We start from the raw sequence: 20,346 nt of genomic DNA on the forward strand, positions 1-20,346 counted from the left end.
TGTAACAAAACATGAGGTCTTCAGATCAGGTTGCAATCAAGCTGTTCAGTTCAATTTGATGTGTTCTGAATGTTTCTATTACTGTTGTTTGGGGACTACGCAATTCACAGGCCATGAGATTGTGATCAACGTAGCAGCATAAACCAGGCAAAAATGATTACACTATGACACCATGTCAACTATCTTTGGTTGCCAAAAGGTGTTTACACTGGCAATGACAACTTCGGGTCAGATCTGCCAAAGATTTACAACTGCAGTCACAATGCCAATAATCCCCTCAGCCTAATAAGGCCAATGTTGTGAGGCAGAAGCAGGTGTGGAAAAGAAAGACTGTTTTGTGGGGCAGATTTTGCACTCTGTCTAGGTTTGTTTCCTTTTAATTATAGTAGTGTGGAAATCATACAGCATGTTTGTGCCTGATTGGTGTATTTACTCACCCTCCATTCATTCATTGACTCTCCCTTATCTTTCTTTGATATCATTTTGCAGCTTTGCTTTCTCACCAATATTATTCTTCTCTTCTCTGGTATTTTCTTGATCTCATTTTGAAGCTGTAAAAAAAAACGCTGTATGTCTATTTCTCATTGTGCTCACCTGCTGGTGGGAAACCTTTGGGACTTTTATTATACATCTGCTTCTACACAGAGTGACTGAGCGTTGTAGTACAGACAGACAATGATATGTAAATGCAGAATTTAACTTTGTTGTGTCACCATCTGACACCAGAGCAAAAAGTTGATCTCGCTCTTGCACAGTTTGCATACAGTACTTCATACAGTACTCCTCCTTCAACTGTCCTTCCTCCTCTTCCCTCCCTTTTTTTCTACTCATCACCTATGATAAATTTACATAACATCCACCTCTTTTCCCCCCTCCTCCCTCAGACATTGATTGTAGACAGTCCTTTATACTCTATTGATTTCCACAAGTCTATTAACACTTCTTTCCACTACTAAGGAAATATCCCCATTCAATCTATTGATGGCAGGAGGCCATATATATTGGAAATGTTGTAAGAGGTTTTTATCTCCAGACTGCCTAACTTCAGTTAAACATCATTTTTTATCTTTTTTTTTTAATAATCAGAACACATTGTGTACTAGATGTGTCAGCTGGTAGGGTTGTAGAGTACTAATACATAAAAAATAATAAACAAAGTATTCAGTTTTACTCACAATTATAAGTAAAATGAAGTAGATGAAGTTGTAGAAGGAATGGGCATCCATGACATAATACATGATCTCCACCCAGCCCTCCAGAGTGATCACCTAGAAGAAAAGATTGTATTAAGTGTTAAGAAATAAACACTCACAATACAACAACATTAAAGGAATACTTCATGTAAAAAGGATCATGTGTATATCAATTTTGCATCCAATGCTACAGTGAAATCATAAAACTGTGGTTATCTTGCATGCCTCCACAAACAGAGAATCCAAAAACTGAGAAAATTCTTTCTGAATTGAAGTAAATGGGGTCCATGTTTAACAACAGCAAAACGATATCAAAATGGTTTAAAAACTATCACACAACTCGTGCAGTATAATACAAGTCTTATTTATCCATTCGAATGCTCAGTACTTCCCAAAAAGACAGGCCTTTGCGACAGGGAACTTAACTACAAGTGAAAATATGTTTTCTCCAATAGCAACATCCATTGACAAAAATAGTACTTTTACCTCACTGACCGCGGGAACTGCTCATCTACCACTGCCTCAATCAGTTAGTTTGTTTGTGTTATTGTTATTGAGCTTGCAAAATCTGAGCTAAACCCTTAAAAGCCTCTTAAATTTAACTCATCAAGAACTTTCTCAGTTTTTGGATTCTCGGTTCACCAGGCATGCAAGAAAAACAAAGATTTCTAAATGAATTAAACATAACACAGGCTTGTTGATTAATATACAATGATCATATTATGGGTGAAGTATTCCTTTCACAAATTATGTGAAAGCACATGATCAGCAGAATATAATTGCAAACTGTACTTGTGCTGCATAGTTTATATCACGTTTAATGCCAATAGACCTAGCTAATGAGCATAGTCGAATTATAGAGTAAAAAAGACTGAATTGGTGCTCAAATTAATCAAATTAATTACTTTGAGAAAAATGATTGGATTTGAACAGTTCAATCAGCCAAAGAAAACATCTTGAGTTCAAAAGCAATTATTTGATTGAAACAGCATCAGCCTCTTCAACAAAAAAAATCAACAATCTTTTAATAAGAACTTAAGAATGCATCTAAAAATCATATTTATTCAGATTAATCATATTAAAAGATCAGCAAGCCCATCCTCACCAGCCTTGAAGCTCATGTGGGACTTACCTGAAAAATTACGATCCAAGCGTAAACGATGTTATCAAAGTTGATGGCACCTTTGTGAGGGTTAGAACTTCCTGTGTGGCATCGAGTGTAATACTGGTTCCAGTTGATGCACAGACCTATCGCTTCACCAGGACCACTACCGTTGGCCAATGGCTCAGGACTCAAGCCTAGAGCCTGTCTGTGGAGCGCGTCCTCTCTGTCCAGGCAGCATGTGCGTCCCCCTTCACGCCTCGCCGGCACGTCAGTACACGACATGATGCCATTATCAGATGCAAGGGAGCAAATGAAGGGGCGTTCGTCATCCTCCTCTGGCTGGTAGTACGGAGCAGGAGGGGTCAGACCTGCAGAGCTGGGGTCGGGACAAGGTAAGAAACAAAATTAGTTGCCTATGGTATAGAATTGGTATATACGATAAAGCACATTATAATTTTTTATCTTGTTTTACTACTTAATTTGGGGAATACCATGAGGATTTCAGGGAAAAAAAGAAAGTCAAGAGGAAGCAAGAGGTGAGAATGGAAAGTGCTCAACCAAGCGTGTGGGATAAATGTATCGTTGAAGGGCAAAAAACGAAATGCAAATGAGCTTCCCATCAGCACCACACACACAAGCACACACATACAGAAGGAGGAGATCCAGAAGCTGCTGACCTTACTGGACTAATAAATGAATCAGTATGGAGTTGTAAAAGATATATGCAGTACGTGTTTCTGAGAGGAGAAGCTGACCCAGCGCTGAACTAGAGAACAACGCCCAAAGCCAGTGCAGCAAACCAAAGGCGTGTTGACAGGTGTGGTAAACAGGGGTGGGGTCACACATTGGTCAGGCCATAACAAAATGAGTGGCTTTAGGATAAGATCAAGCAGCACCTAAGACGTCACCTTGAATCACGTAGTCCTTTATTCATCAGTTTAGGGAAGAAAAGTTGGTGTCAGATTGCCACGCAAAACAGACCACCTAAAGTTTTACAGTAGAAGTTGAGTTTGTAAAGTATATTAAACTTTGTTAATCAGGGAACCAGAGCATTTGAATCAATTTTTATTGCTTCTTTGCAGTTGGTTTTGCCATCTCAGGAGGGTCACTGAGTCCAACAGTTTTCTTTCTTGTATTTTTTGTTTGGTTTCCTCCTGGTTGCAAGGGTTAGAATCAATACATCCATTGTGAAGACCCAAAGGAGCTCTGGTGACAGCATACCAAACAACCATCAAATGAGATTTATTTTGCACCATTTAACATACATCTAAACCTTCAATGTTCTCTCAGAACTACTCAAACGAGACATGAAGAGCTTCATTCTTTTGCAGCCATTCTAGCAAATACATGAAGTGCTTTATAGCAGGATATTGGATTCTGCGCAACACTGAAAAATAAATTTAAAAAGGTTTAAGGCCCAATAAGACTCTTATTTTTGCCCCTACCCCTCCTTTTCAAATGCCACCTTGTTCCTCAGAACAGAGTTACAAGGAGTAGTGGTGTAAATAGTGCATCTCTTCAAGACAACTCTTTCACCACAAGCTAAAACATATTAGTCTCATAACAAAGTTCGAAATACTACAAATGCTGCATGAGTTTCTACCCCTTTGATTTATCTCCCTTCTCCATGCACCTTAGAAGTAGGTGCAGTTGCTCCAGAAACCCACACTCCACTCATGATTTGTTCACAGCTTAAGTTTCACACTATCAATTAAAAGTCTTAATTAATAAAGAAAATACAGGCATGGGTTTCATTCGTTGCTCATACAGCCATCTTGCAGATGATTTCACATAACACTCCCTTTGAAGCTTGAATCATAGTTTGAAGGGCCATATAACCCTAACACCTCACCCTACCGCTCAAACCAAACAAGAACCACGGTACCTTACTGTGGACACGTATGCGCAAAACTAAGGGCTATGTGCTAAATGGTACAGGTTAAGGGATTGAACCTTTGCCTTGGTCTTGACAAAGCAGAAATAACAAATAGATTCTGCCATCTGAAACAGGGACAGCTCTGCACTGACAGTGCAGACACTACACTGCTGAACACTTCATTTGACTGTGACTGCGATAGGTGGAGATTATCATACATCACTTTCAAGTGTAGGATTTTATGACTATCATGAGGTCACTGGATGTTCTAAGAAGAACATGTCCAAATATCTCCCACTGGAAAGAATTTGATTTGTGCATGGTCTACAGGTATCAACAGCCCTAAATGTAATGCTTTTAAGACCCTTTCAAGATCAATTTTAAGCAAGTTATGAGACAAATCAACTATTTTCTTATTCAAGCATCAAAGGCAAGTATAAAATTAAATAGCATATATGCAGTCCCATGGAAATGTAGGTTTCATGTAGCAATATGGATATTAGAGTCCAAGTATAAAGTAGGTTTAGGTTAAGTGTGAGCTTTAAAGATTTGTAAAATCAGAAACGCGAAAGAGCTTCACTCAAAAGAAATTAATGATAGATAATTGAAATTAGATTATAAAAAAAATTGACAAATTGACAAATTCAAATTTTTTTTAATTAAAAATTGAATTAACAACACTTAAGGGACTATTTAAGGTCCTGTTGTGTTCTTATTTTTAGAGGAAATGGGGCCAGTTCTTTCTGAACTGAATCTTTGTGGGTGGTCCTGAAACAGAAGCAGCTGCATAATCTGTAGTCAAAATGAAAATGGTATTTACCAAGCTAACTACCCAAGTGACAAGCACATCATTGGAAATGAGTATGTTCAGCACCAGACAACAGATTGTTTAATCATGTAAACTAAGCCATGTGGAAACTGTATGCTAGATCTTGCGTGTGTGTGTGCTCTTGCATGAAATCAACAGAAAAACACATCACTCTCATGCAGGGACACCTTTTACACACACACACACACACACACACACACACACACACACAAACACACCATCCATTAACTCATTCACTTCCTGAACATGCCAAAGTTAATCGATGAGCCCAGGACATCTATGCCAAATTTGAAGAAACAACCCAAAAACATCTATCTCCATTGCAGATGCATAAAAAGCAAAGCACTGAAAGCACTCTTGCCTCTGTAAAAAACATTTAATTTTATAGCAGTAAACTGCAATTGCAAAGAAAAAAAAGCAATCTAAAAACACTGCTGAATTGAATTCAAGAGCAACACTAATAAAAGAAACACAAAAGACATTACATTAATACAAAACTTTGGGAAAACCATAAGCGGTATCTTGGAAAATGGAAAACAAACACTGTTGAGCCAGTCAGCGAGGCGTATTTGTTGTGTTTGTGTGATCTGACATGACTGTGGAGTAAATGAGGGCAAGGTGTGGGTGCTCATACCAAGGTCTGGGCCTGGGGAAGACAAAAATAGACCCTCTCCATCAACAGGCCCATTACTGAATGCACACATTCAGGGTCACTCGACCTACAGTATTTACTCATGGCACTGTCTCTGTCTGTCACTTCAGCCCTCCTTTTGCTCTCGCTTATTGTTTTTTTTTTTCACATTTTGCGCCTGTTTCTCTTTACATATCATTCTCTTCTCTCATTTTATTTTTTCTGCATGGGGGGACTTATCAGGTAAAAACATGGCTAAAGGCAAGTGTTATGCAAACACCTGCACAAGCACAGTTGCTTCCACCCTGCAGCTTACCCCCTGACATACTCACATAAACCTCAAGCTTATGCATACATAATGTATGCATAGAGTATGTCCCCTTTGTGTCTTTCCTTTCCCTTCTCTTTCTCCCTCTTCTTTTCTTTCCTTCTAAGTCTTCTCCCCTTTGCCCCTCCTCTATTTCTTCCTTTTCTTTCCTCTCTCTTTAAGATTGTTCATTCTCTCTACCCTTCTTTCATTTCCACTCATCTCCCCCTTTCCCCGTCTCTCCAATTTGCTTGATCCTCCCCTGTCAATAGTGGGATAGATACTGCTGACATACATAGGAGGAGATTTTCTCCTTTTACCTCGACCACAAACCACATGCATGCACACACGACATGCTTGCATGCCCACTAATTCCGGGATCGATTTTAACAGCGACCATATGAGACTGTACAACATCCCATTGAGACTAGCTAGGAAACCATGCGTTGATTGATTAAAGTTTGCTGGTATGCACGCAGGCACACTGAGCTTACATCGACTTACAGGACAGTAGAGTTTTACACAATCAAATGAAGGACACAGGAGAATGAGGGCTGAGATCACCATAAAAGAAATTAGAAGGGCACTTGGAGAGCTCAGACTTCTGCCAAGGCCAGACGCTGTCTCGCAATGTGAGTGAAAGTGAAAAATAATTTTTGTATGCGCCCTGTGGTTTGCTCCAAAAAAATAACGGGTTCTTCCTTGGCCCTTGCTGCACCTCTCTACCAAATTTCAGGGAAATGGGTGGGTAGTTTTTCTGTAATCTTGCTGTGAAACAAACAAGCTGAACCGAAAACATAGCCTCTTTGGCGGATGTAAAAATGTTGAGAAAGGTTGTCAGCAGCATTCGAATTGCTGGTTTACTAATTGAGGTGGAAGAAGGGATGAAGTCTTCAAGATAAGAAAGAGAAAAAAAGGAAGAAAATGAGAAAGAGACAGAGTGAGAGACCCTGTCAGAGTAGTGGAGCATGAATGAAGGCTGTTGCCTCCCTGCCTGTGATTTGGCATTGCACAGCATGGCACAGCAAAACCTGGCATCACACTGAGAACACACCTGCCAATGAGAGAGCCAGGCAGAGGGAAGGATCAAGGCTTCATAGTAGCAGAGAAAAGAGACAGTTTCCAGCAATCGTATGAAGTGACTCTGGGACAGTTGAGAAGGAAAGATTGCACAGTCGAAACGACTGTTTCTGTGGCCACTATTGTAACATATGTTTAGGAATGTGGCACCTTCGAGGTGTAAATGTGTCTCTAAAACAAATCACTAAAAATCTGTATGTATTGCAAAAATACACCTGAGGTAACGAAAAGTGGCCACTTTTAGTTCAAGTTTGAATTAAAACTAGGCCGTCTCTGCAATAGAAAGATGCAAACACTGTTGAAGTTGGTGCTACACGACCAGAGAAAACAGAGAAAAAGGATGCTTTTGCTCAAGAGGTAAAAAACCTACAACTACCAGAATGCTACACACCTGATCAGACCAGCAAATGCTCGCTGGGCTGGGTGGCACAATTTGGAGTGGTCCAAATGAAATGGATCCTGTATTACAGTTAAACAGTGAGCTAAACAGGTTTCTGAGAACATCTGAGATGAGAAATATACAACTCATTAACAGAATCTTGGTTTACATTTGATCAGCACTGCTTAGTTTGACCGTTTGACCTCTGTTTTCTCGGCCTCCATTTTCTCTGTGCAGGAAGCAGTATGGCGCCCACTTCCTGTTCGCAAACTCTCACTATTACAGCTAAACAGGACATTACAATATGTTTATGAAAACAGTTTAGGAATGAAATAGAACAGCCTGTTGTTCGAGCAACTGTCTGAGAGCCACTGACACACCGCTAAATAAAGTAAAACACATCATTTGACAGTTTTTGCCAGGAAAGAGGAGGGATATCTAGGCACTGGTTAGATGGAGTGAAGTTTACCAGAGTTCATTTACACATACTATCCAAAGTGTTTTGAAGTAACCTTTTAAAGATACTGAAAAGAGAAACCAGTACTGATTTTACACTTGGTAAAAAATGAATATGGCATGAAGGCAATAATAATGCGGAATAAGGCATAAAAGAGAAAGGTAGAGATCAAAAGAGGGAGGTTGTAAAATGACAAAGTGAATGCTGTACTTGACCGCGACACTTAGCCCTCTCTATTATAACCCTAAGAGCGCTAACGTTAGCCTTTTACTTAGCATAATAGCCCTTAAGTGCTAACTCACTACGACCTTTCTAATTAAGCACTCGAGCACCCTTACAAACCCGCATAATACAATGCTTTAAAATAATATGCAAAAATAATACTTTGATTAAATAATAAGCAACTCTCTGCTGACCGGTCTGCTGGAAGGAAAACACTCTTAAAAGGCCGACTGAAACATTGTAGTTGTCTACTGATCCTCCTGATCAAAAGCTTTGTTTTACCAAATGTAGGGAAGTTAAAGCTGAGTTCTGATAATCACTATATCCCCCTTTCACCCAGAGAAGATCAATGCAGAAAACATTGGTTCAAGTAACCCCATGAAGTGATTACTGCAGAGGTTATTACGGTTAATGTCGCCTCTCAAGTTTAAGGTGAGGACAGAGCAGGCAGGACTGTGCCAGCTGGCAGACACGTGTCCCCTTTCATCTGACTATAAGATATGTCATTAGTATATGTTGAGTCAGCATATCCGGAGACAGTGCATGGAGGCACAGAGTAGTATGCATAGCTTATATACACATTAGAGCATGCACATCAGGGGCGTGTGCCTCTCTAGCAAGCTGATGCCAGCATAAAAAAAGGAAACTGAGAATGCCGTGAAACCAAACACTCGTGAATACTGGAGAATGTCACTCACACACAGACACAGTGGGTGATGCTGCCATGCAGGGTCATGAATATGGAGGTATGCAGCTGGAATCTAATCATGTTCTTAGTTGCAAACTGGGTAAAACTGCACTGTTACTATTGGTCTGAACCATGAGAGAAATATGGAAGAAAGGACAAGTAGAAAAGACAGTTTTGCAAAACACACAGTGTATGTCACTACTTTTATATGCACTTCTATACACGTCGATGTTTGAAATTCAGCAGTTTGTTCTGCTTTATATGGGATCATTTCTTTTATTTGCATTTTATCTGGTTATATATTGGTTATTTCTTCTTCTCTTAATTTTGTCTGCTTATATGAGCTTAATTCTTTTATCCACATTTTTTCCTTATTTGTATATGAAATTGTAATTTTGCACTCACACCTCCATGTTTTCATGTATGGGTGTAGTGGTGTTTGATATTTGGGCACTAATGTTCTTTATTTTGCTATGTCATAAGGGAGCTACATGGGTTACTGACATTTGTTGCTTAAGTTTGAGAAGTGCTGTATAGATAAATATTATTGTTATAGTTATGGTTAATATTATTATTTGTGTAATCTTGTACAAAATGCATGTGAAAACTGCACAAATTGTACTCTTAAGGACATATAATTTTAATAAATGTATTGCTGTAATGTGGCTTTACAATTTCACTATTGTACATCACTAATATGACACAGTAAGGAAAAAAAGGAAGCATACAAGCTCTCTCTCCATCATCAAAGCTTTCAATTTGTGGCTGACTTAACTTTAAGACGTGAACGCATTGGGACAACACATGCACTCGCACTGATTTACAGTGTTTAACTCACAGGGTGAAGTTCTCCTCCAGGTAGCAGCGGTTCCTCAGTAGCCCCGCCCACAGCTGCACCCCGATGATGCCGAAGATGAAGAAGACAAAGAAGCAGAGCAGCAGCACATTGCCAAGCATGGGCAGAGTGTCCAGCAGCAGGTTTACCAGGATACGCATGCCTGTGTGTTAGAGCAGGTCAATCAATCAGTGATAGATTATCACAGGCTTACACCATTGATGAGGAAAAACAACAGCTGCATATAGATTGCTTTGTTGCACAACTTCTCTTTGGTGTGCAGACCCTGCGGAGGTCTATTCACATTAAAACTAGTCATAGTAAAATTAATTCTAACGCTCTCTCTTCATGGATTGATGTATTTGCTTATTAGCAGTACACATTAACAGCTTTGCTGATTATATATTACTAAAATGAGGAAACTGCCACTTAGACTTTTTCTAGTGAGGGAGGTACTTCACTCTTTTACCACACAGAAGTCATAGAGACAGGAGTGCTCCCAGAAATCTTTCATAGGGGTGGCCAAATGGGTCACTGAAAATCTTGGGGTGGCACACCAAAACCAAAAACCAAAAGGATTTCTGTTGTGCTGCTTTAGGCTATAGGCTAGTTTAACGTATATATGTGAGTTATGGTATGGTATACGGATACACTTTGGTTTCTTGTTCTCAGTCACTAATTATCTGATGTGCATAGACTTAAGTCTGCAGGGTGCTTGACACTTGCCCCCTAAATACAAGTAAGGTTGAAATCAGTTCTGACTTTTTCATTTCCCTAACCTTCGTCAAGTTCTTTGATTGTTCTAAACATGACCACAGAAAAGGTCATTCATGCTTGGTAGTGGATATCAAAGGGAGTAAAAAATAAACTATATTGTCAATTAATATTTTGCACCTTTCCATTTATTAAACACATTTCCTTAATATGTTGACAGAAAGTTATCTGGAAGACATTTCCTTTAAAACATATTTGGTACTGTAATTAATTAACTGAACATAATTGGGGACAGATTAGTGTAAAAGCATTTTCTACATTTTTGGGCATTTGTGTGAGACCCCACAGCCACTAACTACAGTCCACCTCATCAACAAACAAGTGCAATCAAGCTACAAGACGTCTCATTCACGATTAGATGAACAGTAATTGCAGAAATAAAAACGTGTCCCCTGTCGAAAAATGATGACCTCATCCACTGTGGAAGGGCCTGTCCTGCAGTGTTGACATCTTGAGATGTGAATAGTAGAACATAATGATGGCTGATTGGACTAAGAAGAGAGAGAGAGGTGAAACCCACTGATTAGATCACAGCAACCTCATACTGACACCTGAGAGGTGTGTGTGTTTAGGTGTTACTATGAGTGTGAATATATGTGTGTGTGTGTCTCTATCTGTCGTGTGTTTGTGTGTGTGTTTTTCAGTACCATAGTGGGATTTGCAAATAACAACTCAACAGTAGGTTAATGTTTGATAAACACAACAGTGCGTCTAAACAAACAACAGACTGAATGACAGGAGAGAAGCTGAGAGAGACAAAGAGCAGTGATGATGATGATGATGATGATGATGATGATGATGATAATGAATTATACACACAACATATTGACAATATTTACAGGAATGCAAATACTTAACGTTTATGCACTACACACAAAACCACATAAACACAAACACTTGCAGACAAAAAATGGTCTCCCCATTTTCTAATCAACTCTATCACTCCCTTTTGATTTTTACTACATCTAAATCAGTGATGATGTGCCCATTTAAAATGTGTGTGTTCACTTTTAGAGACACGTTCATTAAGTTAACATAAAGTGTGTTTGTGTGTGTGTGTATCGGCACTTGTAGAATTAATTGATTTTCAGTAATTTATAGGTGATCCCTGTGCCAAAGTGCCTGCATGAGCAGTGAAGGTGCATTGCTGAACTGTTTTCCTTATATTTTGGCTCCTATAGGCATTTTTGGACCAGAGGAAGTTTTTCATTGTTTTAAGAACCCCCCTTTTTGTTGTGTCCACACCAAAAGACCTAGGAATGGTCATAGTTCTTAAAAACAGTTTTTTTATGGGATGTTTTAGCTTTTTTCTGAGGTACTCTCCAAGCACAAGAGGAACTGTGAGTGATGAAAGAGAGCAGTGATTGGTCAATCTAGCCCCCATCAGTGACCACTTTTGATAACTAGTTAGTCATAAAAAAACAGACAAAATAAACACAAACATCACTTTGTAAAAAAGAAAACCAGATGAAATGACGGACAAATGGATCCACTACGAATCCAGGCTTAGAAATACACAAAAGTGGAAATACAATTCAATTTTGACTTGTCAAAGTAAAAGTGACGGTGCTGTGCCGATCACCAGACAGCCTGTAGTTCATCACATCAGCGTTCCTATTGGCAGTGCGAGTGCAAACAGTAAAAGAAAAGCCCTTTAAAGGTCTGTAGTTCACAGGGGGGCACCCTAGTGGGCAGCTCCTCTCAGGGAGTCCCCAGAACTGCGTGGTCCCAAAATGCCTCATTTTAGCAGGTATCATCTAGAGATTCCAAGTCTCACCTATTTTATCCGCCTGCCACAGGCAGTTTGCAGCAAAAAAGACACTGAAAACGCTGGTTGACAGTTACATCGACATCATACCAGCAACATTATACCTTTCACTACAGATTCATGACTATCTCTGTAGAATATGTCACACGCATGACATATTTAAATACTTATTTTTAACTCAACACTTATTGTTTGAGTTTTGACTGAAAGCCCCTCTAGGCTTCCTGTGAACAGAACCCCCTCATTTGTTAACACAAGGCTTTTATTGTAAAATATTGATGGCCATTATCAAAGGCAAACTCACTGCAGTAATTTAGGACTGGCAGGCAACAGCACCACCGCGGCAACACTGTCTGTGTGAACAAAACCACGCGAGCCGCAGCAGATCAGCGAGGCGACCATCACACACAGGTAGAGGAAGGCAGCGTGATCCCGCACTTAAGAGTGCTCAAAGTGTCATATGCACCATTTGCCAAATAATGTATTTTCTAAGGTGAAACTCAACCCACATTTTTTCAAGCTTTCTGTAGACAAAACAGGGTGTGAATGACACACTGGCATGACATTCATGTGTCAGTTTTGGACTATAGAGTAATAAAGCAATGAAACTGAAATTTGTGAACATTTTATCTTGAGAATGCAGAGGGGAGACTTTTTTTTTCTGCAGGTGAGTATGTACCCATCCTCCTCCTCTAGCTAATTTGTCTCCCTCCTGTGGTTAATTTGTCTCGTCAACTGGTATTAAATGGAGAGCAGTGGTGTCGCCAGTGTGTATGTGTCTCTGGTGGCGGCTGGAGGCGAGTCTAAATGTGTTTGTTCCCCAGGGTCCTTGTCATTAGGCCACTATTCCATTAGGCCTAATTGGGTGAAGAGAGGGAGAGAAGGATGGAGGGAGGGAGAGGGAGTGCAAGAATGAGACACAGCCCGAGGGTGTGCCGAAAAATAGGGAGTGCCAAAATAAGAAAGAGAAGAAAAGCGCGAGTAAAGGGAACATGCAAACAAAATGCAAATGGCAAAGGAAAGGAAAGCATGCAAAAGTATCCGCAGAGAAAAGAAACAGTAAATCTATTTCTCAGCTCTTTATGTTTCGCTTCCTTTTTCTCTCTTCCCTTCACTACCTTCCTCCAGCTCTCTCCCCTCCTGGTGACTGTACCAGTTTGCCAGCTCCTGCTGTTACCAGATAAAGATGGATGCCTCCCCTTGCGCCACAATGGAAACACATTTACAGCTATCTGCCTGCGCTATTTACTGTACTAAAGCGGGAGAGTTCTCTCCTCTTCTCTTCCTCCTAACACTAGCTTCTTTAGTGTTTGTTGTCTCCCCCACTCCTGTTCTGTCTAGCACTCCCTCTATCTCACACCATTTTCACAAAAAAGAAGTCAAACACACACAGAGAGACACATACAGCACAGGACTATTATCTGTCATTTTGTTGGAGGGTTACAAATTGAGGTGTGTGAGGGGTCAGGAAGTGCTCGTGCTCCCCGTGTATCTGTGGGCAAAGTAACGATCCAACAAAACAGGGAACAAATAGCTTTATCCCCATGCTTCCTAACTCCTAATGGGGTCACTGATAGGAGACAACATCAGGCTACCACACACTCACGCAGCTCACCGATCAGGACGTAAACATATAACAGTGTGCACACATGGCAAGCATACAGTCAACAACAGTATGACTTTGAACATGAGAAACTGTTGGCTCGTGCACATAGATTGGTTACTAAACGGGCTCACGGGGCAGGGGCCAGGTGCCCAAAGTGTCAGAATCCCCCTTAGCCTTTAACCAGTAAAATGTCACATCACAACACAACTTCCTGACCAGGAAGAGACTCTAAATGACTGCAAAGAGATGCAAAGTAACTGCACTGATGGAAAAGTAACTACAGAAACCAACAAAACAACCACAGAGAGACACAAAGTAACCACAAAATGACTATAAATATACAGAAAATGCCCCAAAAAGATACTAAATTAACACAAAGAGACACAAAAAGACCACAAAAAGATGCAAAGGAACCACAGAGAAACAAAAATAACTACAAAAAAAAGGCACAAAACAACCACAAGGAGACACAAATGACAACAAAAATACACAAAATGACCAAAAAAAAAAAATTACACAAACAGACCACAGAGAGATGCAAGGGATCTGCACAGACAGAAAAGAAACACAAAAATGGGCAAAACCACCACAAAGAGACACAAAATGACAACGAATACACATAATATGATATAAAAAAAACCACAAAATTACTGCAGAGACACAAAAAGACCACAAAATGATACAAAGGAACTGCATAGACACAAAAAGTAAGTACAAAAATCACCATAACAACTACATACAGAAACAAAACAACCACAAGGAGACACAAAATCACTATAAATATATACAAAATGACACACAAAATTATCACAAAGAGGCATACACACACACACACACACATATGCAGCTTCAACTTTGCATATGCTAATGACCCATGTATCTAGAGATTCATGTTATGACACATAATTATCTCCAGAAAAGCCGATTTGTTTACGACTTGTCCCTGAAACATTGCCCACTCTACTGCACACAATATCTCTTAATCAACAACCTGAAACATAATGCAGAGAACTTCCATATTTTCTGAGTGCTGCTGCTGCTGTCTAAAATATTGGATGGCTCCACCTAAAAGAAAACTTGCCCTTCGGAATGGGTGGAAAATTTAAATCAATTTGGGCGCTGAAGAGAGCTGCTTTTTCAGGTTATAACAGCAAACATTTAGAATCTCCCATGATTGGGCACCTATTTGGTGAGCTAAAAAATCAGTGCAAATTCGCTCTAGGTAGAAGAAAAGCTACACTTATGGATTTGTGTATACGTACCAGTCTCAAAGGTCTGTATTAAAAGAAAAATAAAGATTTTCAGAGGGAAGCAGCAGAGAAGCAGAACAACAAGATATATAAGCTGTAAAGGTAAAATAATTGGTTGGGGAGAAAACACATAGAAAAGCTTTAGATGTTGCCTTGTAGAAATAACACAAAGGAAGCTTGTGGACTAAAGTGTCCACACCTGCAGTCTCCTCTTGTGTGGCCAGAGAGCATCTCACAAGCAGACTGAAACACCATTGACTCATCTCTCTCCCTTACATGTTAAACTTTCTGATCACTAGAAAGGTTTCTTTTTCCAGCAGTATCTGTCCCCGAGGCCCAAACTGAATTAGGCAACAGGGCTTTCATGCAATCAGCTCCATCTGCTGCGGACTCATTTCATGATTATTTGGAGGAGACGGTGTCTTACGGTGACTTTAAGATATTGAGGAAAAGTTTCTAAGTTTATGAGCTTTGCTTGGCCAAGTTGCCCTTATTTGAACTGGACTAAACCAAAGTGTTATTTTAAGTACAGAAAAAAAAAGATCGAGTGTGCGTCAAAACAGCCATTTACATCTAAGAAAATGTGTTAAATTATTTTTCATATAAACAGAAAATTGGCAAAAAAAAAAAGATTTCTGACTTCTTTTCTGAAACTTCATTACCCACAATTAGCATTTGCTGCTAATGCTCTGCTCACTGCTAAAGGGCTGGAACTAAGCGTTGAGACCAGTCTGAACCTAGCTTGGCCAGGCTAATTGGTGCTTATGATGATTAAGAGCTGCCTGTTAGGGCAGCAGGACAAAAAAAATCAATAGGAGTTAAAAAGTTTGGCCAAGAACCGAGTTTCAGATGAGAGGAACAGGGTTATGGTCACGGACTGATCAGTGGAGCAGCATTAATGGATGGTTTGTAAATCTGATAAAGCTGTGACTCAGGGCCTGAGCGGCCTGTGTGATTAAGCATAAGATGAATGTTAATGATCCCCGTGGGGAACAGGTGGCATACGGGTGCACAAAAAAAAAAAGCCAGTGTTGTAATACATGTACATGAATTTTCATGCAGATTCATTTGTGCTTTATGAGGACTGACAGACACAAATGAGCACAGAGAGAGAACCTCCAAGTGCAAACACGCAACAAATCAACAAGTCCTCCAACTCACATCACCAAATACTTTGTTTGTTTTCCCTCTGATACCAGTGACGCACAACTGGTGTGTCATGGGTACATTCTTAATGGACGGGCATTGACTTGTGAATGTGTCAAGTTTGTCAAAAACACACTTTATATTGAAGTACAATGAATTTCCAGCAAAGAGCCTTTATTTTGAAGAGGTGTTTCTGTGAATTACTTGCAATATGTTTCATTTCTTTGTGTTGCAAGCCAACATGTAGTTTAAAGGTGTGATATAAAATTCAATATGTGGTCATTGATCAATTTTGGGGGAGAGCAGTCTCCAGAAAGTACATGAAAGCACGCTCTGCCTACACTTTGGCACAAATGTACACACAAACACTTTAAAGATTCTCACTTGGCACTCTGTTGATGGCTTTCAGGGGCCTCAGGACCCGCACCGTCCGAATGGCCGACAGGTTGATGTTCTGCAGGTCCAGTGAGTACTCCACCATCCTGGACAACAGTCAGAGAGAGAAGAAAAGGCAAAGAAAACAGAGAGAAAGAGAACATCATTTAACCTTTCTGTAGTTGCTTGGGCATGCTACTACTTCACAATATGACAAAAAAAGGATTACCACGGCGGCCAGCTGGACCTCTACTCAACATCAATGGTCATTCTTTGATCTAGTCTCACCTGCCACCACCCCTCCTCCCCCCTTCTAGAGCCGTGTGAGCTTAAACAGTATGGGAAATGCACTGCAAAAAGCGTTGCAACACTCAAGAGAAAGTGGTGAGGGGGATAAAGTGACAAAGCATCAAAAGGGGAGAATAACATGAAAGGGAGGTGAGGGAAAGAAAGAGAGAGCGGGGAAAAAAGAGGGATTCATTCTATTCTAAGTGTTGCCTGCAGGATGTTGTGGCTCAGTCAGAGCCTGGCATCTGTTAGCAAGTCATTTCCACAGCATGGCTAAGCTGTTTGTGCCCCCAAACCCAAACCACTTTCACAGGAGAATGGCCACGGTTTGCCATGTGTGTATGTGTGTAAAAGCAGTGTGTGTGTCTGAACATAGCACACTTGCATTACATGACTGTTATCATCAAAATTAGAGATTGCGGCAGCAAGTTTTACAGTATGAGTTTAAAATGAGAGTGAAAATGACACCGTGTGCATGTAGTGGAAATGGTGTAATAGTTTTTAAGCATGTGTGTGTGTGCAGAATTGATGTGCCCAGGGCTACAGCAGTGTTGGGACCGCATGATACAAGCAGCAGCAGCACCAGCACAAGCTAATAGCACCCTGAGCACATCCACTGGCTTTGACAAAACAAGCCAAGCTTACTGTCTCTCACATAGATAGACTTATGAACCATGCCATTTTCAATAATGTGATACTTTATTTATCCCACAGGGAAGTTCTTTCCATTTGCCCTTCACGACAGAGTATCGCCCCAGCTCACACTTGAGTAGTATTACTTGCTGTAACAAGGGTTTGAAGGCAGTTGTTCTAAAAATGAACAAGTTATTCAAATATAAGCAAAATATTAGTGAATGCTTACTCCTTTTTGGGGTTTGTGGCACCTGTCTATTTCTTTTTTTCTAACAGTAATACTAACAAGCCCCACATTTGAAAGAATGCATCTTTCTAAGGATGCAGAGCTACATCACAGACCAATTTTATTTACCCCGTGTAGTCAGAAGTGCAGAAATGCCACACAGCAGTTTGATGAAAATGTCACAGTATAGAGCAGAGCATAGCAGTTCTTTGGGGGCAGGGTTTTTCCGGCAGGGCGCAGTGGTGTTATTATAGCCTGCCACAAACATTATAGTATCTGTGGTAGCTCTAATGATTTCATGTAGGCTCCTGAGACTGAACAGTTGGCTAAAATGTCAAAAGGGAGTTTTGAAACAATTAAAACATACATGTGATCCCTTTAGTGAGCTCAAGGGCACAAAAACAGTTATTTTAAATGTTGCTTGATCAGGTTACAGTATAAAAATGGGATGACATATGGTTTTTTTGCAAATTGCAGTCAAGAACACATTACGTTTATTGTGGTGAATTTTCATTATCGGGGATAATCATGAATATCGTGTCATAATGTGTGTTTTAGGTCAGAACCTAAAGAGACTGCTGGGCAACCAACAATAAAACTGACTCTGCAAAACCAGACTGCAAACATGTCAACCAAACGCATACAAAAGTTCTAAATCAAACATTGGCATATTTCACACTGAAAAATAAAACAAAATTTCAAATAGTTAAAAAGCCTGGCTTTTTAAGGTTGCTTGATTGCTTTTTCCTAAAAAAAAGGTGTGTCCTTTCTGTGATGCAATAAAATATTTGTTTCTTAAAAGAATACTTCTTCACAATGTCAAGGTAACATACAGTAAGAAGTAATACAAATGGCCATTTTGCAGGTCAAGTAACTGTTTGACAAAATCAAATGTGAAGTGTTTCCAGTATGCTTTAGTAGCATTTAAATAGTTTTAAGCATATTTTGACGTTTATTCGGGATAATATTGTGGGTTACAATTATTTAATATAGGATAATCTTGACATTATTTTTAAAAATATATACTTTACTGTCCCCTGCCTATTACAGGAGGAGAAATATGCTGTTAGATAGATGACACGACAAAAGCATCAACAATTGCATGAATGAGCACATATATTGTGCTATTAGTAGTCAAGTTGCATCAGGAAGACAATCAAGAGCAGAAAATAAAGTGACAGAGAGAACGGAAGATCATCAAATATGCCTGCAAGTGTGTGGGTCTTTAGACATGTGTTTCTTTGTGTGTGCACATTCGCTGTGTGTATGCATGTGTGTGACGTGTGCGTGCTATAGAAGTGTCTCTTCCTGTACACATCAATCAGGCCGCTGTGTTTGGGAGGGTAATTAGTGGACCGCCGGAAGCCTCCTTTTTATGATTGTTCTCTATTTTTCACATTCCTTTTTTGCTTGTGACGCCTTCATCTCATTCATGCTTTTATGTGACTAGTGTGTGTGTGTTTGTGTGTGTGTGCGCATATGTTTATATCGATATGAATGCAGAGCTTCAGGGGAAACGGTGAGAGACCTTGTGAGAAGAGTTCAGAGGCACATTTAACATGAGAAATAAGGCGGAAAAAAGTGTTGAATCTCAACAAAATCTCAACAAAATCTGTGCATCAAAGTTGCAAATAAAGTTGAAACAGCGTCAAGAAAGTTGTTTTTGGGCATCATCAACACTGAAAACAGCAGTCTTGCTTTTGACGGTTTAGAAGAACATTCACAACTGTGAGGATGTCCACGGAAAGTGCAAAAAACCACAAACTACAGCTGCAGTGCCGTCTTGTTTGGTCCTGCTTCATTAATTTTGTATTACAGCCAAACTACTGAAGACTAGAAGGGCAGGTCCACAAAATGTATTCAGCTTTCTTTGCATAATATCTCAAAAAGATGCACCAGGTGTGTGTCCACCAGGTTGAGTCACGGCACGACTCCTTAATAAGCTTGAAAAATACAAACATGAGTTGGTTCTGCTCAGTGTGAGAAAGTCTTTTATCATTTCTTTGACCTGGTAACATTTTTCAACCTATCTGAGGCATACATTAGAATAAATATGTGAAGCGAGGCTGACTCTTTGTAAAAAGGGTCATGCTTTATCCATGGATCAAGAATCACAGCAGACACATGCACGGAGACATGCTGCAGTATTTTCTTTATTACTGCAGATACCAGAAAGGCTAGGAGGACTCAGTGCAGTGGATTAGGCTGAAATAAAATATACAGTATAGAAAATAAAGCAGACTGTGTGTGGCAGGAGCAAAAGCACAAACCCCCCTTTAGAGCCTGTCTGGACGAACGCCTGGTCTACTTGGGGTCTGAAGGGGAGACGACAAGGGAGGATGTTCATCCAAGCATGTGAAAAAAAGAAAGAAAGAGAGGGAGGGAGGGAGGTGAGAGAGCGAGGTGGTGCCCGTGGGTAACAGACACGGAGCTCATGGCAGACTGTCGGCTGCGATTTGGCCTGGCAAGTTTGGCAATGCCCTCTGCAATTAGCCTAGACGCTAATCTAATGGCTGCTGCCAAGAGGAAAACGAAGACGGAGGCGTTCGCACAAATGCGTATATAAACACAAGCAAGCACATACACAGATTAAACAAACTCAAAAGGCATAAAATGACAGACTGTAATCTGTGTGCGTGTGATTCTGTGCCACAAATACACACACACACACACACACA

At 40.1% G+C, this 20,346-nt stretch overlaps 1 protein-coding gene across 1 annotated transcript in view; it reads right to left on the reverse strand.

The window, feature by feature from the left end:
- The window catches only part of LOC121956285 (voltage-dependent T-type calcium channel subunit alpha-1I-like), a 147,677-nt gene that overhangs the window by 67,744 nt on the left and 59,587 nt on the right, over window positions 1-20,346 (reverse strand). The window contains 4 exon segments of the mRNA XM_042504425.1: window positions 1,176-1,268; window positions 2,326-2,674; window positions 9,606-9,765; window positions 16,531-16,628. Of these exon segments, the coding sequence (XP_042360359.1) occupies window positions 1,176-1,268; window positions 2,326-2,674; window positions 9,606-9,765; window positions 16,531-16,628 (700 nt within the window).

This window comes from Plectropomus leopardus, chromosome 17, assembly GCF_008729295.1.
Source record: "Plectropomus leopardus isolate mb chromosome 17, YSFRI_Pleo_2.0, whole genome shotgun sequence".
Taxonomy (NCBI): Eukaryota; Metazoa; Chordata; class Actinopteri; order Perciformes; family Serranidae; genus Plectropomus; species Plectropomus leopardus.